The sequence below is a fragment of the Gracilinanus agilis genome, chromosome 3 (genome assembly GCF_016433145.1).
Source record: "Gracilinanus agilis isolate LMUSP501 chromosome 3, AgileGrace, whole genome shotgun sequence".
Classification (NCBI taxonomy): Eukaryota; Metazoa; Chordata; class Mammalia; order Didelphimorphia; family Didelphidae; genus Gracilinanus; species Gracilinanus agilis.
In genome coordinates, this window is record NC_058132.1 from 672,744,486 (window position 1) to 672,772,141 (window position 27,656).

At 37.8% G+C, this 27,656-nt stretch overlaps 1 protein-coding gene across 1 annotated transcript in view; it reads right to left on the reverse strand.

Moving 5' to 3' along the window:
* Positions 1-27,656, reverse strand: part of SPATA16 (spermatogenesis associated 16) — a 285,343-nt gene that overhangs the window by 67,067 nt on the left and 190,620 nt on the right. The window contains exon 5 of the mRNA XM_044667756.1: positions 22,652-22,799. Coding sequence (XP_044523691.1) covers positions 22,652-22,799 — 148 coding nt within the window. The remainder of the gene's footprint in view (positions 1-22,651; positions 22,800-27,656) is intronic.

Consider the following 27,656-nt stretch of genomic DNA (forward strand, 5'->3'; position numbering starts at 1 on the left):
ATTTCAGTCATAGATACCTGCAATAGCATGGACTATAGGTATCTCAACTCAGTATGCCCAAAATGGAACTTATGTTCTTCTTAAAATTTGCTCTTGATTTCTGATAAGGGCAACATCCTTCTCCTCAACATTAGATTCATATTCTTTATACTTGACACTTTCACTTCCCTTGCTTTCCTAGTCCAATCAGTTACCAAGTTTTATCAATTCTCTCCACAACCTCTCATAAATCTCACATTGTCACCAAACTGGTTCAGAACATCATCATGTCTGACCTGGATTTTTGCCTTGAAAATTAGAATGAGCCAGAAAGAAAAAAGTTCAATAAGGCAATAATATTAAAACAATATCAAAAGATTGAAAATAATTTAAGAAAATCCATGAATTGTTATATAAAAAACAACTGACCTGGAAAACAGACCCAGGAGAATTAATGGAAGAATTATTGGACTTCTTCCAATCATGACAAAAATATCTGGATTCCACATACCAAGAAATTATGAATGAAAACTGCCCAAACCTCTTAGAAACATAGGTAAAGAAAAAATAGAAAGAATCTGTCTGCCACTTCTGGAAAGAAATTAAAAATGATAATTCTGAGGAATGTCAAAGTCAAAACAGAGAGCTTCAAATTAATGAAAAAAATTACATAAGCAGCCAAACAGAATGAGTTTAAACCAAGGATCCGCTATAAAGATCATACAAGACTTGGCACCTGTTCCTATTAGGGGAGGTGAAAGGTAAAGACTTAGAAGATTCATTGATAATTTCTCTGACAAAACTAAAAATAATCATAACGGGGAAAAATGTATCTTTAATGGACTAGAGGATTTCTAAGCCTTCCTGAAGAAAAGGAAAGAACTGAGTAGACATTTTGAAATGGAAAGATGCACTTATTTGTTTAATTGAAAAATAATATCTGGAGAAGAAATGTTTACATTGTTTATAAGATAATAAAGAACAAATGCCATTTCAGAATTTTAATGTTTTTAAGTATCAAAGAGAAGTGAAAAACGACAGAGGGCTTTGTTACTCTTTTCCTCATCTAACAACTCTGAAGACTCAATTAAAAGCTTGCCTTCTTCTTGTAAATTTTCTTAAGTACTTTATCCCATACTCAATTTTGAATTTTATTGGCTTTAAACTCTTATATTAAGGTGTGAATGATGCATTTATAGGATATTTTGAGGCTGTGAGATTTTATTACTGGTTCTCTAAATCCCAAAAGAAACACTTCATCACCATCATCACCAAGTTGGTGATGGTCAAAATTGATGTTAATAAGGTTACTTAACAACAAGATGTACCTTGATCAGGAAACTATCTTTTCTTCATAAACCCAGACTTCCATTTTTATCTTTTGTTCAATAAAATTTTTAACAGAAAAAAGCAAACTTAGCTAGGCTGGCCATTGGACAACAGACTAATAATAATCACAAGTCCTATATATGAAATCTCTTTGGGATTTGTCAAAGTTTGTATTCTACTTGAAAAGCCTTTGAAAACCCAAGTTCAATTCCATGGCCCAATGGAGCACATGTGAGGCAGGAGTCTTTCACATTTCTTATGTTATGGACTATTTTGTGAGACTGTTGAAGCCTTTGGATTCTTTTCCAGAATCACATTTTTAGATGCATAATATACATAAGGGAAACAATGAAATGAAAATAGTTATCAAGATAAAAAAAGACTCCAAGTTTCACAGACCTAAGGTTAAGAAACTCTTCCTCTTTGAATGTAAGCTCCCTGAGGGCAGGTATTGTTTCCTTTTTGTCTTTGTATCCTCAGAGTTTGGCTGGGATGCCTGCCATAGAGTGGGTGCTGGATAATGCTCATTCATTGATGGAGTCACAGAATCATGAATTTAGAGCTAGAAGGGAGATCAAAGATGATCTAATCTCTCTCTCTCTCTCTCTCTCTCTCTCTCTCTCTCTCTCTGTCTCTCTGTCTCTCTGTCTCTCTCTCTGTCTCTCTGTCTCTCTCTCTCTGTCTCTCTCTCTCTCTCTCCTTCTCTCCCTCTCTCCCTCTCTAATTTTAGAAGCTCAATGAGATTAGGTGACTTGCCCACGGTGATAAAGGCTTAAGCTTTTATCTAAAAAATCTTCTTCCAAATCCAGAATTCTTTTCTCTCTGTTTTCCCTGTCTCTTAATAATAGCCAGTATTTATAGTGTTCTAAAGTTTGCAAAGCTCTTTATCCTCATTTTGCAGATGAGGAAAACTGAGGCAGAATGGTTAAATGATTTGTTCCACATAGCTAGTATTCTTTGAGGTATGCTTTAAACTCAGGTCTTACTGACTACTTGGGCAGCTAGGTGGCAGAGTTGATAGTGTCAGTCATGGAACAGGAAAACTCATCTTACTGAGTTCAAATCCAGCCCTAGACACTTACTAGCTGTGTGACCCAGGCAAGTCACTTAACCCTGTTTACTTATGTTTTCTCATCTCTTAAATGAACCAGAAAGAAAATGGCAAACCAATTCATGAAGAATTGGACATGACTGAAAAATGCCTGAACAATAACAAACTTTTTTGCTCCAGGTTCAACACTCTATCCATTGTGTTACCTTGTTTGCCAATTTAGAACATAGAATTAATGAGCTCATAAATTTAATGGCCCATATCACTCAGTGTTGCCCAAATTAAATTAAATTTTGTAACCTGAGATTATGAATGACCATTTGATAAAAGATGTAATTGATTATAAGTATAGAAAATTTCAGAGATTCTTGAGATTCCATAATTCATTAAGTCTTTAACCTGATCTAGCTCTTTGGCAAATAGGTGGTAGTGGACTGGATTTGGTGTCAAAAAGACACGAATTCAAATTTTGACCCAGACACTTATTGGCTGTGTGACCCTGGGAAAGCCAGTTGATGCCTTTGAATGTCAGTTCTCTATCTATAAAATAAGGGGGTTGGAGTTCTTGGCCTCCAAGATCCCTTCCAGTTCTAGATTAATGATCTAATGGACATGTTGTTCTCTTAGTTAAAGGCGAAAGAAAGAAAGTTAAAATATAGAACTTTGTAGGTCATGTGATCATAATTTTTAATGATAATAACAGCTAGAATTTCTGTAAAGCTGGAAGGTGGTCAAAGTGCTTTACAAATACAAAATCTCATTTTATTCTCAAAATCATTCTAGAGAGGTGGATGCTATTAGAATCTCCATTTTTATAAATGGGGAAACTGAGGCAAACAGGGTTAACTGACTTGGGTCACATAGCTCATAAGTGTCTAGCACCACATTTGAACTCCTGCCTTCCTGACTCCAGGCTTAGTGCTCCGTGTACCATGGTGGCATCTAGCTAGAAGTGATTCTTAAGATTATTTAGTCCAAATGTATAATATAATTTAACTGATGAGGAAGCTGAAACTGAGAGGACTTGCCCACCATCATGTACATAAGAAAAGCAAAATCAGAGTCCTTGCTGTTCCCTTTGTAAATGATTCATATGTCTGTGCTCTGAAATCAAAGGAACTGTGTAATATAGATGGAGAGCAGGAATAGACCTTGCTGATCTTTTAGTCCAGCATCTCCCATTTTACAGCTTAGGAATTAAGCCCAGAAAGATGGTGCCACTTGTCCAAGGTCCTCAAACAAAGAAACAGAAGAACCAGGCTTTGGGTGTAGGGCAGAGCTCTCTTCTCTTAAATATCAATGAAGTAACACAGACTCCTTAGATGAGAGCTTTAAAACATGGGGGGCACATTGTATTCTTTTCACTCCTGAGGAGATTTGGAATGAACTGGTCATGGTGAATTTATTAAAAAAGAGGAAAAGGAAACATTTCCTATAGTTATTTTTGAAATAGCCTCATGGTTTAGCGTGCTCTTTGCCACTGTTCTGCAGTTTTAGGTGCCTTTCTCTATCTTCTCAAGACAATGCCATTTCCACGCCCTTTGTCCATAACAAAATGGCCTGACATTTTGCTATAAAGTAAAACTTCTTTTCTAAAGGTCCCTGTTATTTAGGAGTGGGTGGGAGTGAGAGGGAACCATGCAGACTTTCTAGCCTTCTATTTTTCTGGTCAGCTTCAGAGAAACTGGCTTATGCCACACTCATTTTAATGCTAATAATTTGTCATTATTTCTTCTCCTATCCCTTTCTGGGTTTTATCTGCCCTTTTTTTTCTTCTAATGCCAATGCCCCATTACTTGGAAATTCTCCACAAATTCACATCAGCAAGAAATGAGCGAGAAGCAGCGACTTTCATATGGTTGGTTATTGTTTCTGTTACAATAAATAGGAGACGTTTTCACTTTTAAATACATATGTCACTTGACCTTGAATTCCACATTCAAGGTGTTTCTGGAAAAAGCTATGCAAAGAGAATAGCTATAGAACAAAGCAAATATTCCCCACGATTTCCATTATCATTTTAGAGATGTCTTTATAAGAACACATATGAATACAAATCTTCCTTACAAGGAGAGTAATATTAAATCATAACAATAATTTATATCATCTTTTATGATTTCTGAAGCATTTGCATCATGGCATGGTGTACCAGAAGGAATCCTTGTTCTGGAGGCCAAATCCTACCTCTGTGCCTTATTTCTTGGATGATCATACTTAATATACAACAATACCAATGCTACTTAATGTTTCTGGGTATAAGTGGAATGAAGGAGTTTGGGGTCCTTTTTACCTCTACAGCTATGTAGGTAGGACCTGGTCTACTTGAATTTAGTTTTTTTCTCTCAACCTCTGCAAGAAGTCAACCAGATGGGCAAATAACCCATGTAATAAATGCACACAGGAAATTCATATTTCATTTAAGATACTTATGGACTCCATAAGGCTTTATATTTAAGTGGCTGCCTATGCCTTTGGGGTATCTGATTAACATAAGCCTCTGTTGTGCCTATAAAGTCCTCTATTAAGTTGAGGGGTTGTCCATCAGTTGGAGAACAGTTAAACAAATTATGGTATCTGATTGTCATGGAATACTATTGTGCTATAGGAAATGACAAGCAAAATGACTTCAGAAAAACCTGGAAAGATTTCAATGAACTGATTCAAAGTAAAAATGAGCAGAACTAGAAGAAAATTGTACATAGTAATAGCAATATTTTTTTAATCCCTTAATCTGTTTTAGCATTGATTCTAGTTATCAGTTTCAAGGCAGAAAAGTGGTACTAGGATTAAGTGTCTTGCCCAGGGTTATATAGCTAGGAAGTGTCTAAGGCCAGATTTGAACCCAGCAATATTTTTGAAAAACAACTGTGAATGATCTAATTATTCTTACCAATATGGTGATTCAGGACAATTCCCCAGACTCATGATGAAAAATGCCATCTGCCTTCAGAGAAAGAACTCAGAGTCTGAATGCAAACCAAAACACACTATATTTCACTTTCTTTTTTCTTTTTTTTGCTTGAAATCTTTTCTAGAGGATGATTAATGTGGAAAAATGTTTTACATGGTTATACATGCAAAATCTATATCAGATTACTTATCATTGCAGGGAGGGGAGAGTGAGGGTAGGAAAAAGGAAGAGAATTTGGAGCTCAAAAAATATAAAAACTAGTTTTCTCATGTAATTGGGGAAAATAAAATATTAAAAAGTCCTCTATCAAAAGGCATCTTCCTACCTTTCCATACTTCTTACACTTTTGACACTAATGTAATAGACATTACTGCTATTCAAACAAGACACACCATCTTCTTACTCTGAGCATTTTTACTTGGCTGCCTCTCATGCCTGGAATGCCTCTCCCCCTATTTTGCTGGTTTCTTTCAAGTCTTAGACTAAAATCGAATCTTCCAGAGGAATCCTTTGCTGATTCCTCATAATACTAATTTCCTCCCTCTGCTGATTACTTCTAATTTACCTTACATCCTTTATTAAAAACCTTCAACTTCTGTCTTAGAATTGATACTAACTATTGGTTGTACCACAGAAAAGCAGTAAGGGCTAGGCATTTGGGGTTAAGTGATTTGCCTAGAGACACGCAGCTAGGAAGTCTGAGGCTAGATCTGAACCCAGGACCTCCCATTAGCAGGTCTGCAATTCTATCCACTGTGCTAACTAGTTGTCCCTAGCATGTATCCTTGATTGTACATATTTGTTTGCCTGTTGTCTTCTCCTAGACTGAGTTCCTTTAGTAAGGATTCTCTTTTGCTTTCCCTCCTTTCCCAGTACTTAGAATAGTGCCTGGCACATAGTAGGAACTTAATTCATGTTTACTGACTGATTTTAAGTCATGATTCTTCTTAATGATAATCTAATGCTAAGTTATCCAATGATTGACTAATCCTGGTGACATGATGTTTGGTCAGTGTTTTTCTATTAGCTGATATCTACATGAATAGAATTTGATCTGGGGATCACAATTGGATCAAATATTTGCATGATGGAGAGGCATAGTTTGATATTTCTTTGGCAACATCTTTCAGTATGTTGAAATTATTATATCCAAAAGTTTAGTCAAATCTGCGTTTCTTAAATGTTACATTTTGCCATAAGGTTGGAGTTATACCTACAAGTATAAAAAGTTTGGACTAATAAACTGAGATATTTGTAAAGGAATTTAATATAGTGCATACTATGTACTAGGCATTTATCAAATGCTTGCTTGTTACTTTACTCTTCTCATTATCCACAATGGTTAAATAAAATGGATGAAAAACTCATATTGCTCACAGACTATGATGTTCAGCTGGATGAGTAACCCAAATAGTTCACCACTAAGCCAGCTTTGGATAATTATTACTGATGGATAATGTTAAGATAAAAATTACAGAAATATAAATGAATTTAAGTGTAGTACAAAGTTGGTTTGCAGAGGCTAGCATGACCACATGCTAGGGACTCTAGAAAGGATTCTGGAATGTGGGGGGAGACATTTTTTTTTAAACCCTTACCTTCCGTCTTGGAGTCAATACTGTGTATTGGCTCCAAGGCAGAAGAATGGTAAGGGTAGGCAATGGGGGTCAAGTGACTTGCCCAGGGTCACACAGCTGGGAAGTGGTTGAGGCCAGATTTGAACCCAGGACCTCCCGTCTCTAGGCCTGGTTCTCAATCCACTGAGCTACTCAGCTGCCCCCCGGGGGGAGAGATTTTGATGGTGCAATGACCAACTTTGCTCTTCCTGTCTGGGAGCTGAGAGAGGAAGGAGCTGATTTCTGCTTATCCTATTTTTACAAAGCCTGTTGGTGAGAGAAGGGAAACCTTTTGATTTCCTTTGGGAGTACCTTTTCTCACAAGAAGAAATATACCTGAAGAAGATCCTATATACTCTCAACCCTGACAAAGAACATCGTTATCCAGAGTCAGTTGTTGGTGTGAGGGCTGATGGGTCAGTTGGACTGAACTCAGACATCTAGAGTTCATCCTTTTCCATCTTGAAACCTGTCACATCTTGATAAACCAATCAGGGAGGATTTATAGTGTCAGGAAGAATAGAGAGGGCTTTGGGGATATTAGCCAGAAGCAGGGAGTGAAAGGGAGCATCAAGAAAAAGAAGCCTTCCCCTTGTGGTAAAGGTAGAGGGAAGTGAGAGACCTTAGTGATTAGGGCATTCTCATTCCTAAATCCTCCCTTCCTGCCTTTTGTTTTACCATAAACCTATTAGTTTTTACATCAACAACTGTTTGAAGAACTGAGTTGTGCTCTGGCCCAGTGTGATAAGGTCCAACTGCCTTACTGCGCTAAAACGGGACTGAGGTATCTCTTGGTGGATTTCAATATCCACACACCTCAGGGTATCCTAGTATTTCAATTGGCAAGCGATGATGGACAAGAACCTGAAAGATTTCAGGTTTTGAAGGACTAACAGCCATTTTGGGCCTTCTTTAGAACTTTGGCTCTCTCAGGGAATCTGAGCAGGTTTTAGAATCTTGAGAGCTGACAGGCTCAACTGAGCACAGACACAACTGTAACTCCTGTGGCTGAGCCAGCAGGTGGCTCCAAAGCCTACATCTCACCAGCTGTCACTCAAACAGACAAGCAGTTTTCATACAGACAGTTTAGTTTTGTTACAGTGGAGGGGAATGGAATCTTGTGTTTCCCTGAGGAAATACAGCTTATTCTAGAAGTTAACTACTCCACTGTGACTACATATAGCACAATGGAGATGCTATGGTATCAGTTCACCACGATACCTTGCTTTTTCTTTATTGTTCTGCTGGATTATTTACATGAGATTATGGGATGTAAAGCTCTACTCCCCTTCATAGACATGACTATACAAAGGACTTTATCATACTTGCCTCTCTTAGTTCTGGTAGTGGTTTGCTTCTGCCAGTTTAAAAAAGCAGTTGTGGCTATTGGCAAAAGGGTCATAATTGCTGGATGGTTGAACTTTGAGAACAATGAATTGAAGCAACTGGTTTTATCCTTACGGCACAAGTTAGATCAACTAGAAGTCCAATGCATAGAGCTAGGCAAAGTGAAAGGGGTGATGCCAAAGCAACCAGTAAGGGGGTGTGGACAACGCTCAATTACCCACAAAGCTTCAGCTGGAAAGTGAGGCACTAGAGAATAATCCTGCTAGTCTGTTTCTGCTCCGTGACATGTCCTACATTGCTCCTGACATTGGCATAGTACATGTGAAGTCTCACAAGTAATTTACCTCAGCTGACTTGGAGGCCATAAAAAAAAGAGAATGCCCCAATTTGAGGAAGAACCTAATAAAGCGATAAAAGAATTTAAGAGGGTGATTAAGATTTATGATCCTGATTTTCAGGATTTTGAATTTATTATGGAAGAGCTTCTGACAAAGAGGGAGAAACAGCAGTTCATAGAACAAACACATAACAATCCTGATCTAATACCCCGGCCAACACAGGATCTTTAATTACTGATGAATTTGGTTGAATCTTATAGATTTTTGGGGAAAGCAAGGGAATCAATTTTGGAAGTCATGAAAGCAAACTCTAAGTGCCCAGATACTTGGTTCAAATTTGAAAGAATTAGATAATAGTCTGGGGAAACACCTGCAAGCTTTCTAGATAGAATTATAGAAGCAGCAGAGCAATTACTTGGGATGGATGTTCTGATGGAGGAAAATCTTAACCATATTTGTGGTCAGTTTGTGAAGAATTCCTGCACTGCTGTTAGGAATCCCTTTAGAAACAACTGTCCAACCTGGCATAATATGGGCTTGGAGAAGCTAAAAAGAAAAGCTAGTCACATTTATCAGGCAGAAAAAGACAATCTGAAGACAAAAGTGACCCGATAGATGATCTTAGGAAACAAATAAGGGAAGCAAATAAAAAACTGAAAGGCAGTGAAATAAAAGAAGTGAAGGTAATTGCAGCTTTAAGATCATATGGACCCAAACCTGAGTTTATTCCCAGACAACCTAGGCAAAACCCACCTAGATGATATCTGTATAATTGAGTGAGCCTTTTTATGTGGGAGTTTTAGTTCAGGGGACAATTTTCTGGTCAAGCATTCAGGATGAACTGAGGCAACAATTATAGTAATAGCAATGGATAAGGCAGAGCCATATAATTATAACAGCAACAGGTTCCATAATAATAATACCACCAGAGAGAGAGAGAGGACCAGAATAGTTGTTACAATCACGGATGTTGCCATGGGTCCCAACAAGCTGCTGATTTGCAAACGATGCAGGAGTTTGTAAAGAATTGTGTAAGACCAAAATACTCTCAGGTGTCAGGGGGAAATTGCCAGAAAGGGGATCTGCAAAAGGGGGCACCTGTGCATTATGAAGGTGTGCACAGAACAGCATAGTGATAAAACACAAGAACAAAGATTATGAGAAAGACTATATAAATAATAAAATACTACCCGAGAGCAATGGAATAGATGCAAATTGTGAGAAAGGAAACATTGATACAATAACATCAGGTGAGTACAAAGAAATAGAAATAAAAAAGGAAGGTGTGGTGAAGCAAATAAATCCTTGCAGAATAATTGCAGTGTAAAATCCTGGCAAAGCAGTGATGCAAAAGACAATGGGGAGGTGGGATGTGATGGATAGGAATTAGAGATGCAATTCCCAGATCTATCCATTTTAGCACTAGTAATTCAAACTCATTCACCATCAAGTAGCATGGAACCACATGTATCATTGAAAGTAGAGGAATACATTTATGATCTTCTTGTGGATATAGGTGCTAGTAAGTCTGTTTTGAAAACATCCCCTGAGGAGTGCAAATATGTAGGGACTATGGATGTAGTGGGGGTAACTGGGACACCACAAAGGGTAAAAAGTTACAACCCAAAATGGTATCATTGGTTCCTCTATCTGTAGAACACTTCTTGCTTATGCCGAATTCCCTGGTAAATTTATTGGCAGGGATCTTCTGTGCAAAGTAAGAGCTATAATTCAGTGTATACCCTCTGGAGATATATCTTTAGAATTGCCAGAAGAATCCTAAAGCCTGTTTCCTGTGTTATTCTTAAACACAGCTGAGACAGAGGGGGAAAGAGGATCAGTTTACCCTATACTAGAGGATATACTAAGCGGTCTATGGGCATTGTCTTCTTTAGATGTAGGTTTACTTAAGTCAGCAACTCCTGTTAGGGTGAGAACAAAAGGGGGAAACCTCTACCTTGTATCCCTCAGTATCACTAAGTAAAGAAGCAGTGGAAAGGACAAGAACAATTATTGAATTGCTATTACAACAAGGAATTATAGTACCCTGCATCTCAGAATTCAATATGTCCATACTCCCAGTGAAAAAATCAAAACTAGATGAAAATGTGTGCAGCACCTACAGATTTGTACAGGATTTAAGAGCAATCAGTGATTATGTTGTAAAATTCCACCCTACAGTTCCAAGTTCAGCAATAATTATCTCTTCCATACCCAGCCATGCCAGATATTTTACAGTGCTAGACTTATGTTATACTTTCTTTTCCATCCTGATCCATAAAGATTTCCAAAAGATTTTTTGCATTTACCTGGGAGGGAAATTCCTACTGATGGTGTCATCTTCTGCAAGGCTACTTCGAAAGCCCTTCACTGTTCTCCCAAATCCTAAATAAAGATCTAAAAACTATTAAGTTTAAGGAAAGCAAGCTAGTGCATTTTGTGGATGATATTTTTCTAGTGTCTTCTAATGGAAAATTTTGTCTAAGGGATAGCAAATTTCTTTTGTAAGTTGTATCAGTGAGGACATAAGATCTCCAAAGCAAAGCTTCAGTGGTAATTGCCAAGAGTTGAGTATTTAGGGTTCATACTATAGAGGGGGGGGTTCTAGAAATATTTCCAAAAGTGGATGGCTGACATCCAAAACTGAGTGTACCAAAGACAAAGTGGCAACTCCGTGCACTACTTGATACAATGGGATTCTGTCACCAATAGATCCCTGGATATAGTGAGCTGACCAAGTGTCTCACTGATCTAACCAGAAATTCAGAACCTGAACCACTAAAACCCAAGCCTGAACAAAGCTTAAAGAAGCAATTCTTTCTGCTCCAGCCCTTGAGATCCCAGGTTATTCTAAGCCTTTCAACTATTTGTTCATGAGCATAAAGGGATAGCTTCGGAAGTTCTAGCACAGACCCTAGGACCAAATCACCATCCTGTACTTACTACAGTTCGCAGTTGGATCCTATTGCAGCTGGCATTGCTCCATGTCTGCGAGGAGTAGCAGTGGCAGCATTGCTAGTGCAAAAGTCTGTGTGTCCACTCACTGTATTTTGCTCACATCAAATTGAAGCTCTTGCTTAGATTTCATACCTAAGCGTTTTCTGACCAATGGATAGCAAAGTATGAAATAGTTCTGGGAAATGAAAACATACGGCTCAAAAGGTGTAGTGTGTTAAATCCAGAGACACTATTACCTGACTTACCAACAAATGGGGAACCACTGCATGACTATGATGAAGTTGTCCAATTAGCAGAACAACCGAGGCAGGATTTGAAAGACATACCAATAGACAATAGTTCACCACTAAGCCAACTTTGGATAGTTATTACTAATAGATAAGGAGTTGGCATCAGAACTAAGTAGGAAGAGGTGACCAGGCTGGTCATTTGAGAAACTTGATAGTGTTTTTGATGACTTCAAAAACCTTGATGGCATGAAAGCTTATTTCTTGCCTAATACTTATGCTATATAGTTACAAGTCATGAAAAACCATGACTTTAGAAGAATGAAAGTTAGAAACAATTCAAATCTCCTAAAGTTTTTTTAAACCCTTACCTTCTGTCTTGGAGTTAATACTGTGTTGACTCCAAGGCAGAAGAGTGATAAGGATAGGCAATGGGGGTCAAGTGATTTGACCAGGGTTACACAGCTGAGAAGTGTCTGAGGCCAGATTTGAACCTAGGACCTCCCATCTCTAGGCCTGGCTCTCAATTCACTGAGCTACCCAGCTGCCCCCTCTCCTAAGGTTTTGATAAGCTACTCTATCAACAATGAGTTGTACATCAGGAGTGATGAGACATTTTAGTGTAAAAAATTAATTTTTTCCAAATATATGTAAAAATAATTTTCTACATTCATTTAAAACATTTTTGAGTTCTGAATATTCTCCCTCCTTTCATTCCTTCCTCCTTCACTGAAAAGGCAAATAATTTGATATAGGATATACATGTACAGTCACACAGAACACATTTCCATATATTGTGAAAGAAAAACAGACCCCTTCCAAAAAACAACCCAAGAAAAAGTATGTTTCAAAATGCATTCAATCTACATAACTCTTTTCTCTGGAGGTGGAGAGCATTTTTCATCATAAGTCCTTCAGAATTGTCTTGAACTATTGTATTACTGAGAATAAATTATTTACAGTTGATCATCAATCATTATGGTTTTTGTGTAAAGTATCCTTTTGGTTCTGCTCACTTCACTTTGCATCACTACATATAAGTCTTTTCAAGTTTTCCTGAAAGTATCCTGATCATTATTTCTTATAGCACAATAGTAATCTATCTCAATCATATATCACAACTTGTTCAGCTTTCCTCAATTGATGGGCATTCCATCAGTTTAAAATTCTTTACCACCACAAAAGAGGTACTATATTTTTTTATAGTCCTTCCCTCCTCTCCCCACCCCTCCCCTCCCTCCCTTCCTTCTTTCCTCTCTCTCCCTCCACCTTNTCCACTATTTGTAATTTCTTTTTTTTTGTCATATTAGCCAGTCTGATAGGTGTGAAGTGGTACCTCATGATTATTTTAAGTTGCATTTCTCTAATCAATAGTAGTTTAGAACATTTTTTCATATGAATATAAATAGCTTTGATTTCTTTACCAAGCTATTGACAATTTTTTTTCCCTAAAAACTGCATGCTCATATCCTCTGATTATTTGCCAGTAGGGGAATGACTTACATTATTTTAATTTGACTTAGTTCTCCACTTATTTGAGAAATGAGGCATTCATCAGACAAACTTGAAAAAATGTTTCCCCCAGTTTTCTTCTTTCATTAAAATCTTGACTGCATTAGTTTTGTTTGTGCAAAAACTTAATGTAATCAAAAGAATCAATTTTATATCCTATAATATTTTCTGTCTCTTGTTTGGTCCATATATTCCTCCCTTATCCATAGATCTGACTATTAAGGTATTCTATGCTCCCTTAATTAACTAATGGTAACATTTTAATGTCTAAATCCACTCTGCTGCCTGATTCCATGGGCTAGTTCATTTCATTCACATTCATATTTATGATTACTGTGTATTTCCCTTTATGCTTCTTTTCCCCTTGTTTATCTTTTTCTTTATTTATGTCCTGTCCTTCTTCAAAAACATATTGCTTTTGACCAACATCTACCTTTCTATTAGTGCCTCCCTTCCTCCTACTTCTCTGTAGGCTAAAATATATTTCTATGCACAACTGAGTATGCTTTTCCCTCTTTGAGCCAATTCTGATGAGAGTAAGTTCCAAGGATCATCTGTCAACCCCACCCATCTTCCCCTCCACTATAAAAGTTCTTTTGTGCCTCTTTTATATGAGATAATTTACCACATTCTATGTCTCCCCTCCTCTTTCTTCTAGCACATCCCTCTTTCTCATATCTTAATTTGACTTCTTCTACTTCTTTTTTACCCTCTGATTCTAGAAGGCAATTTTCCTTCATAATTCTTGAAAGACAGCTTTCATGTAAACTAATTAACAGATGTTCTTTCTTGGATCTTTTTCCCATATCAGTTGTTTTCCCAGTGAGATAATTCACATTTTATTTTATTCTTCATTCTTTTTACTTTGTTTTATTGTTTCTTGATGTCTTATGGAGTCATTAGCCTCCACTTTTCCAATTCTAATTTTTAACAAATTATTTTCTTCATTGAGCTTTTTGTACCTCCTTTAGACTTTTTAAGAAGTTGTTTTTTTCAGTGAATTTTTTGTTGTTCTTTTTCCATTTGGGCAAAGCTGTTTTTTTAAAGATATTCTTTTTCATCAATAAATTTTTGTGCCTCTTTTATCATTTGGCCTATTCTATTTTTAAAGTGCTATTTTCTTTAGTTTTTTTCTTCCTTTACTAAGTTGTTGAAAAATTTTTTTCATTATTCTCTTGCATTATCCTCATTTCTTTTCCCAATTTTTCCTCTACCTATCTTATTTGATTTTTAAAATATTTTTTGAGCTCTTCCAGGAATTAATTTTTGGTTCTGAGACCAATTCAAATTTTTATTTGAGGTTTTGTATGTGGTTGTTTTGACACTATTGTAGCCTTCTTAGTTTGTTTTTTATCTTCCCTGTCACCATAATAATTTTACATAGTTAGGTTAATTTTTTGTTTGTTTATTTTCCCAGTCTATTTCTTCACTTTTGATTTTTTTTTTAAATTGGGCTCTACTCTAGGGTGTGAAGGACACTGACCTAAGCTACAGGTTTTTCATTTTCCTGTGTTCAGAGCTACTTCTGGGGGGTAGGGTCTATTTTTAAATTTTTTTTCCAAGATGTATAATTGAAGGAGAGGTGTCATCATTGCTTTCCTGGTCTGTGCACAACCACAAGCATTCTTTTCCACATTGAGACTGTGACCAGGCTCCCAACTCCTGCTAGTGCTCCTCCTCACTTAATGACTGTAACCTACAGCCATGGATGGACAAGGCAACAGAGTCCTCCTCCCAGTACCAGCAGAAGGCTCCCTGCAATCTCCTGATCAGTTGTCTGACCCTCTTACAACCTGTGGAGAGTTCTAGAAACTGCTGCTACTGTTGCCTATTCAGTTACCTGCAGGACCTGTTGCTGGTGCATGTCCTGAGCTGGTATGTCCTATGCTGGACTGTATTACCTTCTCATTCCTTTGCAACAGACCTTTCCTATTGATTTTCTAACTTTTCTTTGTCTAGAAAATTGTTAACTTATTTTGCCTCATCTTTTTGTTGGTTCTTCAGAATTCATTTTAAGGAGTTATTTTAATGGTTTTCTTGGAGGGGAATTTTGAAGAGTTCAGGTGAGTTCCTTGCTTTACTCTGCCATCTTGGTTTCACCCCAAATAGGAGATATTATTGAATAAATGTTGTCATTTATGTGGAGAGAACAAGATGCTAGAGATGGACAGAGAGGAAACTTCTCAGTATCAGGTTTTAGGTTTTAAGGATGTGGAAAGAAAATACACATCATACCTACTAAATCACATCTAGGAAAGTACTAGCTATTTCTACTGAGGGATTTTTTTTCACTTTGAGAACTCATCTTTTGTATAAATAGTACACATTACACAAATGGTTCAAATGGAACAAATAGAAGCTGCATTATGATAATTCACTTTATAGCAATTTTGCTCAAATCTATTTATTCCTCAATGTGGAAGGATACTATTAGTGCTTCCTAGGCTGTTTACACAATGTTCCCTTTTGGAGCCTGGATATAAAGAAGAAAAAAGAGTCTGAACTTGGAAATTCTTGTTTCAGCTATAAATTATTCCTAATACTTTTCAAGATGGCATTTAGAATGAAGAAATAGAAGGAAGAATACTAATTAATTTAGATAACATAAAGACATATCATCTTTACCAGTGAATGATGACTGAAAGCTATCTATTTAACTGCAAAGCAACTTTAATAGGTCTTTTTAAAAACGATATATTTATTCTCTAGTAGTACATATTTACTCCTGGGAGTTAAATTGGACTGATAAGATAAAGTTTTATTTCATCCACCTAAGTGTTGAAGTAATTGATATCTGAACCAGAAAACTTTTCTATTAAGCATTGCTAAGGATTTGATACATTACTGAATATTTACTTATTTCATAAATAAATCTTGATATTTCCATCAAGAAAAGTCAGCAAATGCTTATTAGATTACTTTATTATTATTAAAATACAGCCATGCCTGTAGAAAAATATGCAGAACTGCATTCTTTTTGCTGGAATATATGAATAAAATCCCAGGCAAAAACTTTATAAATGAAAAGAAAGAAAATCCGGTGCTAGGAAATTGTTATTTATTTGATGTACACAGACTACCCAGCATGAATCAAACTGAGCTTTTCTTTTAACAAGAAAAATGAGTGGCTGCTCTATTTTACAATGAGTAATTTTCCTCCCCAAACAATATATAGCTTAGCCCTGTGATAACAGTGAGCTCTTATATGAATTGAAACATCTGTGGGTCCAATCTGTGACCCCCACCCTTACTGAAAGACCACAATTTTCCAGAATACAAAAAATTTTATTTTGTAAATATTGTTTGCCCACCTCTAAAACTTTAATATGGACCAAAGGATTGTGGATCTAGGGCTAGGAGGGATTTTGGAAGTCATCTTGCCTAATCCTTTCAATCTAAAAATAAGGAAATTAAGACATGGAAATAGTAAGTAATTTGCCTAAAGTAACTTAGATAGTAAACATCATCCAATTTTGGCCTTTTAGAGGCACTTTATGATAATATAATAAAATAATACTTAGTATTTACTTTTCAATATTTCATTACCTTTGGTTTTAAACAAATTTTATTTGTGAATGTCAGCTACTAATTTTTTCTTACAGTTTGTGAATCCTAGGAGGGACTAAATCTACAAAGTATTTCTAAATGTGTAAATCACTAAATATTATGGGACTTTACCATTTTACACTTTCCATGTATCCTAATTCAATGGACTACACTGTTTTCTCCATGAAATTCCATCTCTTTCCTGATACTTTCTTTCCATTGACTCTTTTATGGGTTGTTAAATATTCTCTGGATAATATGAGAATAAAATTTGGATCTCCGTAAATTATAATACATTTGAGGTATTATAAAAAAAGATGAATAAAATTAGCTAAGCATTCCTTACATAGGTTGCCCAATTTGATGTATATTATTTGCAAGGCAAAGTCTTTGAAGGGAAAAGTATTCTTAGTACTAACACAACCATAAATTTAGCCGAGATGTTCAATAAAATGTATTTTTATATAGTTGAAAATGGATGCTTTTGGTGAATTCATTTGGAAAAGGCTAGTGTATAAGTGAGATATTCTGGGGTGGGAGATGGCTCTTTAAGAGCACTTCTGCACGGTTCCCGGCTACTACCATCAGTTGCCTCCTTTGCCAGAAGAGAGCTGGGCATGTTTCCTAGTCATGTAATCAGTAAGTAGTGAATTCAGTACTATCTGAGTTTGAAGAAGGTGACCTGGGTGTGGGCATGGGCTTTTCAAGATGTTAACAAATGTGCCAGCCCCCATCTGCTCCCCATTGAGAGAATAGGAGGTATTAGTGAGACTCCAAGTTTTAATGATTGCAACTACATCTCCAGCAAAAATGGCAGTGTGGGATGGGCTTGTCAGTCCAAGAGCTCTACAGATGGAGATTCTATAACCTTCAGCTTTAGCCTGTTGGAAGATATAATTGTCTTTACCCATTGTTCCTTGCTGTGATTAAAGACCATTTCTTTTGGTTCTGGCTGCTACTGAGATGGCCAGTACTTTCCCAAAAGAAACCTTTCTTCGATGTCTGTGCATGTGTGTGTGTGTGCACTCATCCATGTATGACTTCATATGCAGATATATTTATCTTTAGGCATCCATGTGTGAGTACAGTTGGGGGAAGAAGGAGATTATTTATGTGTATTTCTATGGTAATTCTAAGAGGTTAGGTGTTTCAAAGATGTCTGAGAGAATAAAAAAGAAAAGTCTGCAAATTATAGGCATAGACATATGGCGCTAGACTTGGGATCAGGAGGAGCTAAATCCAAATTCTACCACTGACATTTACTGAGTATGCGGGGTGTACAGTGTGTTCAGGAAGGACTAGAATTTCTGGCATTCTTGACAAGCCATTTTCAGGGCCACTTATCCACCTTTGGAGTCTTTATTTCACCCAACTTTGAGCCAACTTTCTCTCACCCAACACCTAACCAAACTTCCACCTAGCTCCAAGAAGCTGTAGTAGATGCAGAGGCCATACCCTGCTAAGCCATCTTGGGAACTGGCTAATCAGGTTGAGGGTACCCAATAGGGCTCAGAATGCACAAGGCATTCTCATTTCGAAGGTGACTTCCCCTGGTGGAGTGGGCAAATAAAAACAATTTTCTCCAGTGGCTACGAAGGTGGCAGAAGCAGGTGCTGTGGAGCTCTTAGAGCTTAGCCAAACATTGTAGAAGCCAAGGTCATCATTGCATCCTGAGCTATGCCAGTCATCTTCACCTTTTTCTTGACATTTGACTTCAATGACTCTGGAAAAAAGAGTGTGGCAACTCTGCCTCACTTAAATCCAATTTACGCTCAACTCAAAAGATATCACCAGCTTTGTTCATTTTGGTCTTCTTTGAGTAGGAAGGACAACAATCAACCTTGTGGCTCCCTAATAGTCACAAACAGGTAAGTCACTGAAAAACCTCCATGTGACTCATCTGCAAAATGAGGACAATAATAGCACTTACCTCATAGGGTCAATGGGAGGAGCATGTGGAATGGTATATAGCAAGTACTTTGCAAACCTTATGCATATTAGATATTATGAAGTCATAATCTTTTAGTTTCTCTATTTTCTCATTTATAAAACAGACTTGATGGTCTCTAAGATTATCTATCTATAACTCCTTTATCCTATGAAAATCCTGGAATGGATTATTAACTGATCATCAAAGAGACATTTATTAAGCATTCACTTTGTGTCAGGCACAATGTAAGGCATGGAGGATAAAAAAGATAATAATGAGATAGTTACTGCTTTCAAAGCTTACTTTTTAAAGGAAGAGAAGATATATACACATAGAAGGAGATAAAACTATTTTAATAGACCTGAGCTGTGATTTCATTTGTGAAATTTGTGAAGTTTGTGAAGAAAGCTTCTAATAAGGCAACTCTCTGCATTTACTAATGCAGATTGGTTCTGCTCTGATATCTACATCTCTAAATATCCCTGTCTCTTGGAGATAGGGATAGATATAGATACAAGGATAAAGATAGATAGATATAGAGAAGGATATAGCTAAATGATATACACAGATATAGATAAAGATAAAGACAGAGATAACAGCTAGACATGTAGATAGATGGATGGATGGATGGATAGATAGATGGATAGATAGATGGATGGATGGATAGATAGATAGACAGACAGATAGATAGATGGATAGATGGATGGATAGATAGATAGACAGACAGATAGATGGATAGATGGATGGATGGATAGATAGATAGACAGATAGATAAATGGATAGATGGATGGATGGATAGATAGATAGATAGACAGACAGATAGATGATAGACAGAAAGTCCTAGGGAGCTGTCAGGGCCACTGAGAAGTTATCTACCCTGTGTAAAATGCTGGCCCTGAACTTGGGTCTTTCTTACTACAAGGTCAGCTGTCTACTGTGTTACATTGCCTCTCATATACAGATAATAAACAAGATAAGAATAGAAAAATATGGATCTCCAGCTTTGGTAGAAGAAAGGAATGTCTGAGTATAGGTGCCATGAAGAACTGTATATCTGCCATCTGAGAACAGAAGTGGCTAGGTTAGAGAGAGGCTCACCACCATAATGTTTGTCATGAGTTTATTCATTTTTTGACCACAGTAACTCATAGAGTAGCTCAGGGTGGTACCTGAGCTTATGTGGTACCTACTATATGCCAGACACCATGCTAGTTGCTTTTATCTAAAAATTTTTTTTAAAACTTACCTTCCATCCTAGAATGAATACTCTGTATTAGTTCCAAGGCAGAAGAGTGGTAAGGGCTAGGCAATGGAGGTTAAGTGACTTGCCCAGGATCACACAGCTAGGAAGTGTCTGCAGTCAGATTTGACTAGGACCTCCCATTTCTAAGTCTGGCTCTCAGTCCACTAAGCCACCCAGCTGCCCCCAGTTGCTTTTAAAAATATCTCTTTTGGTCCTCACAATAACTCTATGAGGAAGGTGCTTGTTTTGATCTCCATTTTACAACGGAAGGAATTTAAGTCAAGAGATTTTAACAGAATCACAAAGCTAGTAAATGTGATTCCAGATTTGAACTTAAGTCTTCCTTACTCTGGGTTCAGAGTTCTATCCATTCCAGGCATTGTCCTTGATGCTGGTATACAAAGATAAAAATGAATCCATTCTATCCTTCAGACACTTACATTCTGTCAGAGAGGGATTGGCCCAAGACCACACGGTTAATTGGTGGCAGAAATGGCAGAAAAACTCAACTCTTTGGATTTTTTTTTTAAAGAAACCCTTACCTTCCATCTTGGAATCAATACTGTGTATTGGTTCCAAGGCAGAAGAGAGGTAAGGGCTGGGCAATGGAGGTTAAGTGACTTGACCAGGGTCACACAGCTAAGAAGTGTCTGAGGCTACATTTGAACCCAGGACCTCCCATTTCTGGGCCTGAGTCTCAATCCACTGAGCCACTCCACTGCCCCCAACTCTTTGGATTTCTAAGTGCTAAGTTTTTCTCACAATAGCACCCTCAATCTCAGGAAGTCTAGAAGAAATATAAAATGCCCAAATTCAAACTATTAACGATTTAGCATGGCTAAATGAACTAATCATCAAGTCTTTCCCTTATTCTCAACCAGGGCTCCAATGAATCAGATTAGAGACAACTGTCAGAAGGGTAAAGGCTTTGCTTTTTCTTGTTCTCCCCTAAAAAGACACTTTTCCCACAGTTCCTCTGAGATCTAGGATTCATTATAGTCTGTTGGATTTACTAGGTACATATAAGCACCTTGTCCAGAGAATACTCAATAGTTGATCTGAAAGGTTTCTTGACAAATTGGCCACGACCTCCCTTCCATCTGCCTCTGTCCAGGTGAGGGCCTTGGCAAAGGTCAGTGGTCAGGACATGGCACTGGGCGATGCTTACAGAGCTGTGACCTTGGGGCACTGGCTGGTCGATAATATTCACTGCTGCTGCTTCGAGGATTATAGGATTTCATCAAGGTGGTGTAGTGGAGAGAGGCATGAAAGACCAGAGTCACAGAGGTGTGACAGCAAATCACTGAGCTGTGATTTAAATCCAGGTCCTAGGACTCTAACTCGATGAGGTCTTCTTTCATAGGCATGATGGGAAAGAACTGAGCACTAGCACCCTCTTGGCTCTCCTGGGGTCTCTTGGAATCCCATTTGGGAATCCCATTTGAGAATCAACAATTCAACACAGTTGTTGGCAAATGGGGTGAGAAGAGGAAAGCAGAAACCAAGAGAGAGTAAAAGAGAAAGCCTAGAGAGAACCTGGAAGGAAGGACAATAGTAAAATTGAAATTTAGAATACTACTTTATGGATATGGATGATGGACTTTGGGAAAGTATGGACTTTTTTGGTTGACTGTGTTCCATTCTAGACTTCACAATACTTTCTTTCCCCCTATTCAGAGATCAAGAATTGGGTCCCAGTTCTTTTTTGAAAATAATTAATTAATTTTTATTTTATTGATTATGAAAAATTGTCCATGGTTCTATGATTCATATTCTTTCCCTCTCCCCTCCCATAGCCAATGCGCAATTCCACTGGGTTTTACATCTCTTATTGATCAAGACCTATTTCCATATAATTGATATTTGCACTAGGGTGATTGTTTAGCATCTTCATCCCCAATCACATCCCCATCGTGGGTCCCAATTCTGATACCCATTAGCTTGGCACCCATGACATTCAGTATGAGGTTGGTTTTGGACATTTTCTCATTTCCTTTTTCACTACTCCTTTCTCTTTGGTGAGAAATGCCTTCCCAAAACACCTTTCTCTCCTCAAAACAAAACACACACCTTTTTATATACCAGATGGATTTATACTACTTATTTTTTCTGGCTTTTATTCTTTAAATTCAAAATAAGAATTATGACATAGTATATATTTTCTTTTATCCAAACCTTTGATTTCATTTGTGTCAGGAACTCCCAGTGAGGAAACTCCATTTCCCAATGTGGATTAGCACCTGCCTCTGCAAGTTACTTAAAACTGTTTGCTTTGGTTCCCTGATTTGTATAATGAATTGGAGAAAGAAAGGGCAAACTACTCTAGTACCTTTGCCAAGAAAATTCCATATGAGGTCACAGAGAGTCAAATATGTCTGAAAAGATTTAACAACAATGATCTAATTTGTAATCTTTAAGGAATGATTGGGCCATTGAAAGGTTTAAGGACTTGCTCAAGGTCACACAGTAGGTGTCAGAGGTAGGATCCTCTTCAGGTCTTCAGACTGTGAGCCTGGCTCTCTAGGCACTACATCATTAGGACTCATTCTTATTTTACAGTTAAATATAATTATAAGTAGAAATTTAGTTAAATATAACTATGAAAAAAGTTAAATAGAACCATAAATATAACTTACAAATGAATAGCAGGAGGGTGGTTGTTACCTGTGTACACATACTCCATATATGCAGGGTGCGTTTTTGAGAAAACCTCTTTCACTTTCTCTATTTTGTCAGCCCTTATTTTGGTTGCAAATGGCGTGTACATGACCGAGAAGGATTCTGCTCTGGTGAGGGCTTCTTCGATCATTGCCTGGAAGCGAAGCAGAAACATGTACGGAATGAATAAAAAACGTACCTACTTTAAGAAGGCGAAAATATAATTACCTTCATGGATGACTTAAAAAAAAGAAATGTATCGCACTGCTAAGATAACATATTTGGGTCTTGAATATTAATTAGCAAGAAATTCTAATTAGTTTCGGAAAATATAGTTTCATGTTCAGACAGCCAATTAAGTGGAGAATAAAAATTGTAAGCCAACTTTCTCTAAACTGAATTCAGATTATGGTACAAATAGAAATGTATTCCATTTTATCTTCCAAGGTACCATCTTTTTCTTGAGGTTTTTTTTCCCCCTCCTTCTAATTCTTAAGCTTAACTTTGAATTTGCCTACTCAGGCTGTTATTATTCAGGCACTGGAGAAGTGACCTTCAAATATGAATTTGAGTGGTTGTATGCAAACATGTTGACTATGATTTGGGAGGAATAATATGACCCTTTTATGTGAATTTCGGGGAAAGTAATGTCTTTCTTCTGTCCTTCTTTCTAAATCAGAAGCATTGATGTGAATGTTTTTTGTTCTCAAGCAAGAGTCAAGCAGACTAGCTGTGTGACCCTGGGCAAGTCACTTAACCCCCATTGCCTAGCCCTGTAACAAATAAAAAATTAATATAGAAGGATATATATAAAATATATTAGGGTTTAATAAAAAAAAAAGAGTCAAGCAGACTTGAGTTTAAATACTGTCCCTAACACTGAATAGGGCAACTAGGAGGTGCCATAGTGGGACCTGGAGTTGGGAACACTCAGATTTCTGAGTTCAAATCCAGCCTCAGACACTTCCTAGCTATGTGACCCTGGGTAAGTCACTTAACCCAGTTTGCCTCAGTTTTACTCATATGTAAAATGAGCTGGAGAAGGAAATGGCAAACCACTCCAGTATCTTTGCCAAGAAAACCCAAGATAGGGTCTTGAAGAGTTTGACACAACTGAAAAATGACTGAACAACCTTCACACTTAATAGCTATGAGGTCATTTAACATAAGATCCCACAAAATAGGGATCTTAATAATTCTTGGACCTTTTACCTCATGGACTTGTTTTGACGTCCCAGACTTGTGATTCATGTGTTGCCCTGTAAGCCTTAAAACTACTATGACTATTGATATTATGTGATTATTATTAAATTATCATTGCATTATTTTACTTTTACTATTATGAAAGGCAGCATGGCACCATGTATAGAGAGTTGGTCTTGGAATTAGGAAGTTCTGCATTCAAATCCTTCCCCCCCTGAGTCCTGCTTGTTGTGTGGCCATGGGCGAGTCACCACCTCTCAGTGGCCATGCTTTTGAGATAAATTGCGAATCTGCTTCTTTCGATGGACTCTTCACACTGGAAGATCTCCACACATTATGCCAATGAAATTCCTCTAAAGCAGTTTTTCCTATGCAACCATCTCCCCCACGCTTACAGAGCCATTCGCCATCCCCCCAGGCTTCCTATTGTGAGCAAGGCTATTAGCACCGCCTCACAATAGATTGGAAAGAAGATGGCTCCAGATTTTAAAAAGTGAATGGCTATCCTCTGCCCACGTTCAACGTCTCCAAGTGAGGCAGAAAGCAGCAAGGACTACAGTCCTTTCTCATTATGGAAACTGGTATAAAAGCACATTACCAAAATCCATCTCGTTTCTGTGTCCGACAATTGTGACCGACAATAATCAATAAAGAGAGAGATTTGTGTTTTCAAGGGAGAAAGAAGGCACGCAACAAAGCCAGCATCAAAGAAGTTATTAGCAGTGCATTCTTTTATAAACAAGTTTCTGGTGGGCAGCAAAAGTGGCATCTCGATAACGGGCAGCTATTTTTAAGGGGGAAAGTTAGGTAAAACCTGCCATTTGCCACTTCCCAGATGACGGCAGCTGGCCCGAGACACGCTCGATTTTCTAGTAAGTTAGCCCTATGAGCAGGAAGGCATTTGGAATGTAGAGGGGAGCCTCTCCCCAAGAATGGCCCGGGAAATTATGTGCAAATGAATTGGCCGGGCAGATTTTTTTAACTGTATGAAAGGAAGGACATTGTCCGTTATTGGTGAAGGGATTCTCTTTCTTCTAAGTCTCTGAAGTCTAAATTGAAAGAAGTAAAAAAATAATCAGCCAGGCGAGGAGAGGAAGATGTGGATGGTTTGGCACGCTGGAGGGCTCAGTGGGCATGGGCTAGGCAATCAGGCCAGGATCACCCAGCCACGAGCCGAGTCCTGGCCCAAGAGGCCAGGGAGATCTGGAAGATCAGAATTCAGGAAGCCAAACTAGGTAATAGAAGGCACCAAGAGGAATACTCTGAGCTAGCTGAGGCGAAGAGGGTGGAGAGCCAATGACATGGGCTTCTCCATTTCTTGCTGGACGTGCATTGATCTTAGCTTCCAAATGGTTGCTTCCATGAGCTGTCTGAAGGTCTAGGAGGAGACGACTTTAGGGTAGTTCCTGTGGAGCCCCAAGCTTCCTAGCTGTGACTATTCTCTCCCTCATCAAACCATGTCTCTATTTTATTCATGGATATCATGTATGATCATAGATTTAGAATTAGAAGGGATACAAAAGGCCATCCTGTACAACTCTCTCATTTTCTCATGAGGAAAATGGTGCCCAGAGTCTTGCCCAAGTTCATCTAAGTAAAAGGTAGCAATGGTGGAATTTGAACTCAGCTGGAAGGGACCCAGGAGGCTATTTCACAGATAAGGAAATGGAGGCTCAGTGAGTTAAAGTGACTTACCCAAGGCCACACAATTGACATGGTGTTGACTCAAATCCCTTAAACCAGTGATGGGCAAACTGAAATGTTCTATCTGGCTCAGTGACATTATTCCTAATCTGAAGAATACAATGAGTAGGATACAATACAATGAAACTCCAAAAGAGTTGCCTTAGAAACAGACTAACAGAGGAGCATTTCCTTTCCTTTGGCCTCTTTAAAAATTTTGCTCATCACTGCATTAAACCCTTGATGTGCCTCCTCAAAAGAAAAATGAGAACTTTGTGACCTTCAAGGTCCCTTCCAGCTCCAAATCTGTGGTTCTAAGATAGTTCAAGTCATCAGTGACACGGACAAGGAAGGCTTCTCCCACTAGTGACAATTCCAAGTTGAGTATTGTTTTTTATTTTTGGGGCTCTCCAATACAAAGTCATTGGACACAGATCTGAAGAAGGCAGGAATATCTCCTTTTTGGAGAGGCCACCCACTTTGGTGGTCTGAGTCCCAGCCTCTCCACTCGAGGCTGCTCAGCAGCAATGACACAATCAACTCCTCCAACACTGAGCCATTTTTTCTTATATAAACTCCCCACTAGTGAAGTTGCTCATGATTAGGGTGTTTTATTAGAATCACAGCAGGACATGGCCTTGGTACTTTAAAAAACTCTTATCTTCCATCTTAGAGTCAATATCAAGTACTGATTCCAAAGCAAAAGAGCAGTAAGGACTAGGCAATTGCAGTTAAGTGACTTGTCCAGGGTCACACAATTAGGAAGTGCCCAAGGTCAGATTTGAACTCAAGACTTCTCGTCTCTAGGTTTGGCTCTCATCCACTGAGCCACCTAGCTGCCCTAACTGCTTAAACTAATTTAAACTAAATTAAAACAAAAAAAATATTTTTAATATTTAGGTCCCAGAGACTACATTTGTCACAGTAATATCTTTTAATTTGAAGTCTGGTTCCAGATTTTTTAAAACCTTTACCTTCTGTCAAAGAATCAATGCTAAGTATTGGATCCAAGGCAGAAGAATAGTAAGGGCTAGGCATTTGGGGTTAAGTAACTCACCCATGGTCCCATAGCTAGGAAGTATCTGAGACCAGATTTGAACACTGGACCTCTCATCACCAGACCTCTCTCTAACCTCTTAGTCACCTGGTTGTCCCTGGTCCTAGGTTTTTGAAAGCTAAAAAAGAGATCAAACCCTGACACTATAAAAATGAAACTAAAAGGCATATATATATATATGCATATATATATGCACATATATATATATATATATACACACTTTTTTTTCCTGAAGAGAGCAGATCTTAGGTTTTTGATAATCCCTCAGAAATGAAAATAAAATAAATTCCAGTTAAATGACTCCCTATTTATTGTCCACTGAAGACTCCCCTTGAGTTTGGATAGATAGCAGAGGAAGGAGACCAGATGGAGAGCAGCAGCTGGCAAAAGACAAGGCTTACAAAAAATGAAGGAAGATGATAAAAGAATATTTTGTGATTTGATAAAAAGAAATATGTGGGGGTCCCCTTCTTTTGACATCTGTAAGAGCTGTTGAGAGCCTGGGGGGCTGCATTAGTTATATATTACTTTAGAAAGGCATCACTCAGGATGGTAACAGGCCGATTTATTTTTCAGCCCTTCCAATTTCCTTAATCTATTATATTATTTCTGCATTTGTATATTCTCTCTTGCTTTGTAAATGAAGAAATACTAGAAAATGAACTCTCGTGGTCTAGAAAATAGACCATTTGGTGAGCTGGCAGGACTAGGGATGTCTATCGTGGAGAGGAGAAGGCTTTGAGAAGATTCGATAGCTAAGTACTTGAAGGGCTGTCGAGGAGAGGGCAGCTAGGGTAGCTACAGGGGATACAGGGGATAGAGCACTGGGCCAAAAGTCAGGAAGATTCATATCTCCAAATTCAAATGTGACTTTAGATATTTACCAGCTGTGTGTCTCCGGGCAAGTCATTTAATTCTCTTTGCCTTAGTTTCCTCATTTGTAAAATAAGCTGGAGAAGGAAATGGCAGACTACTTCAGTATTTTTTGCCAAGAAAAACCCAATGGGATCACAAAGAGTTAGCACTACTGAAATGACTGAATAACAAGTAGAGGAAGGCAGACTTTAA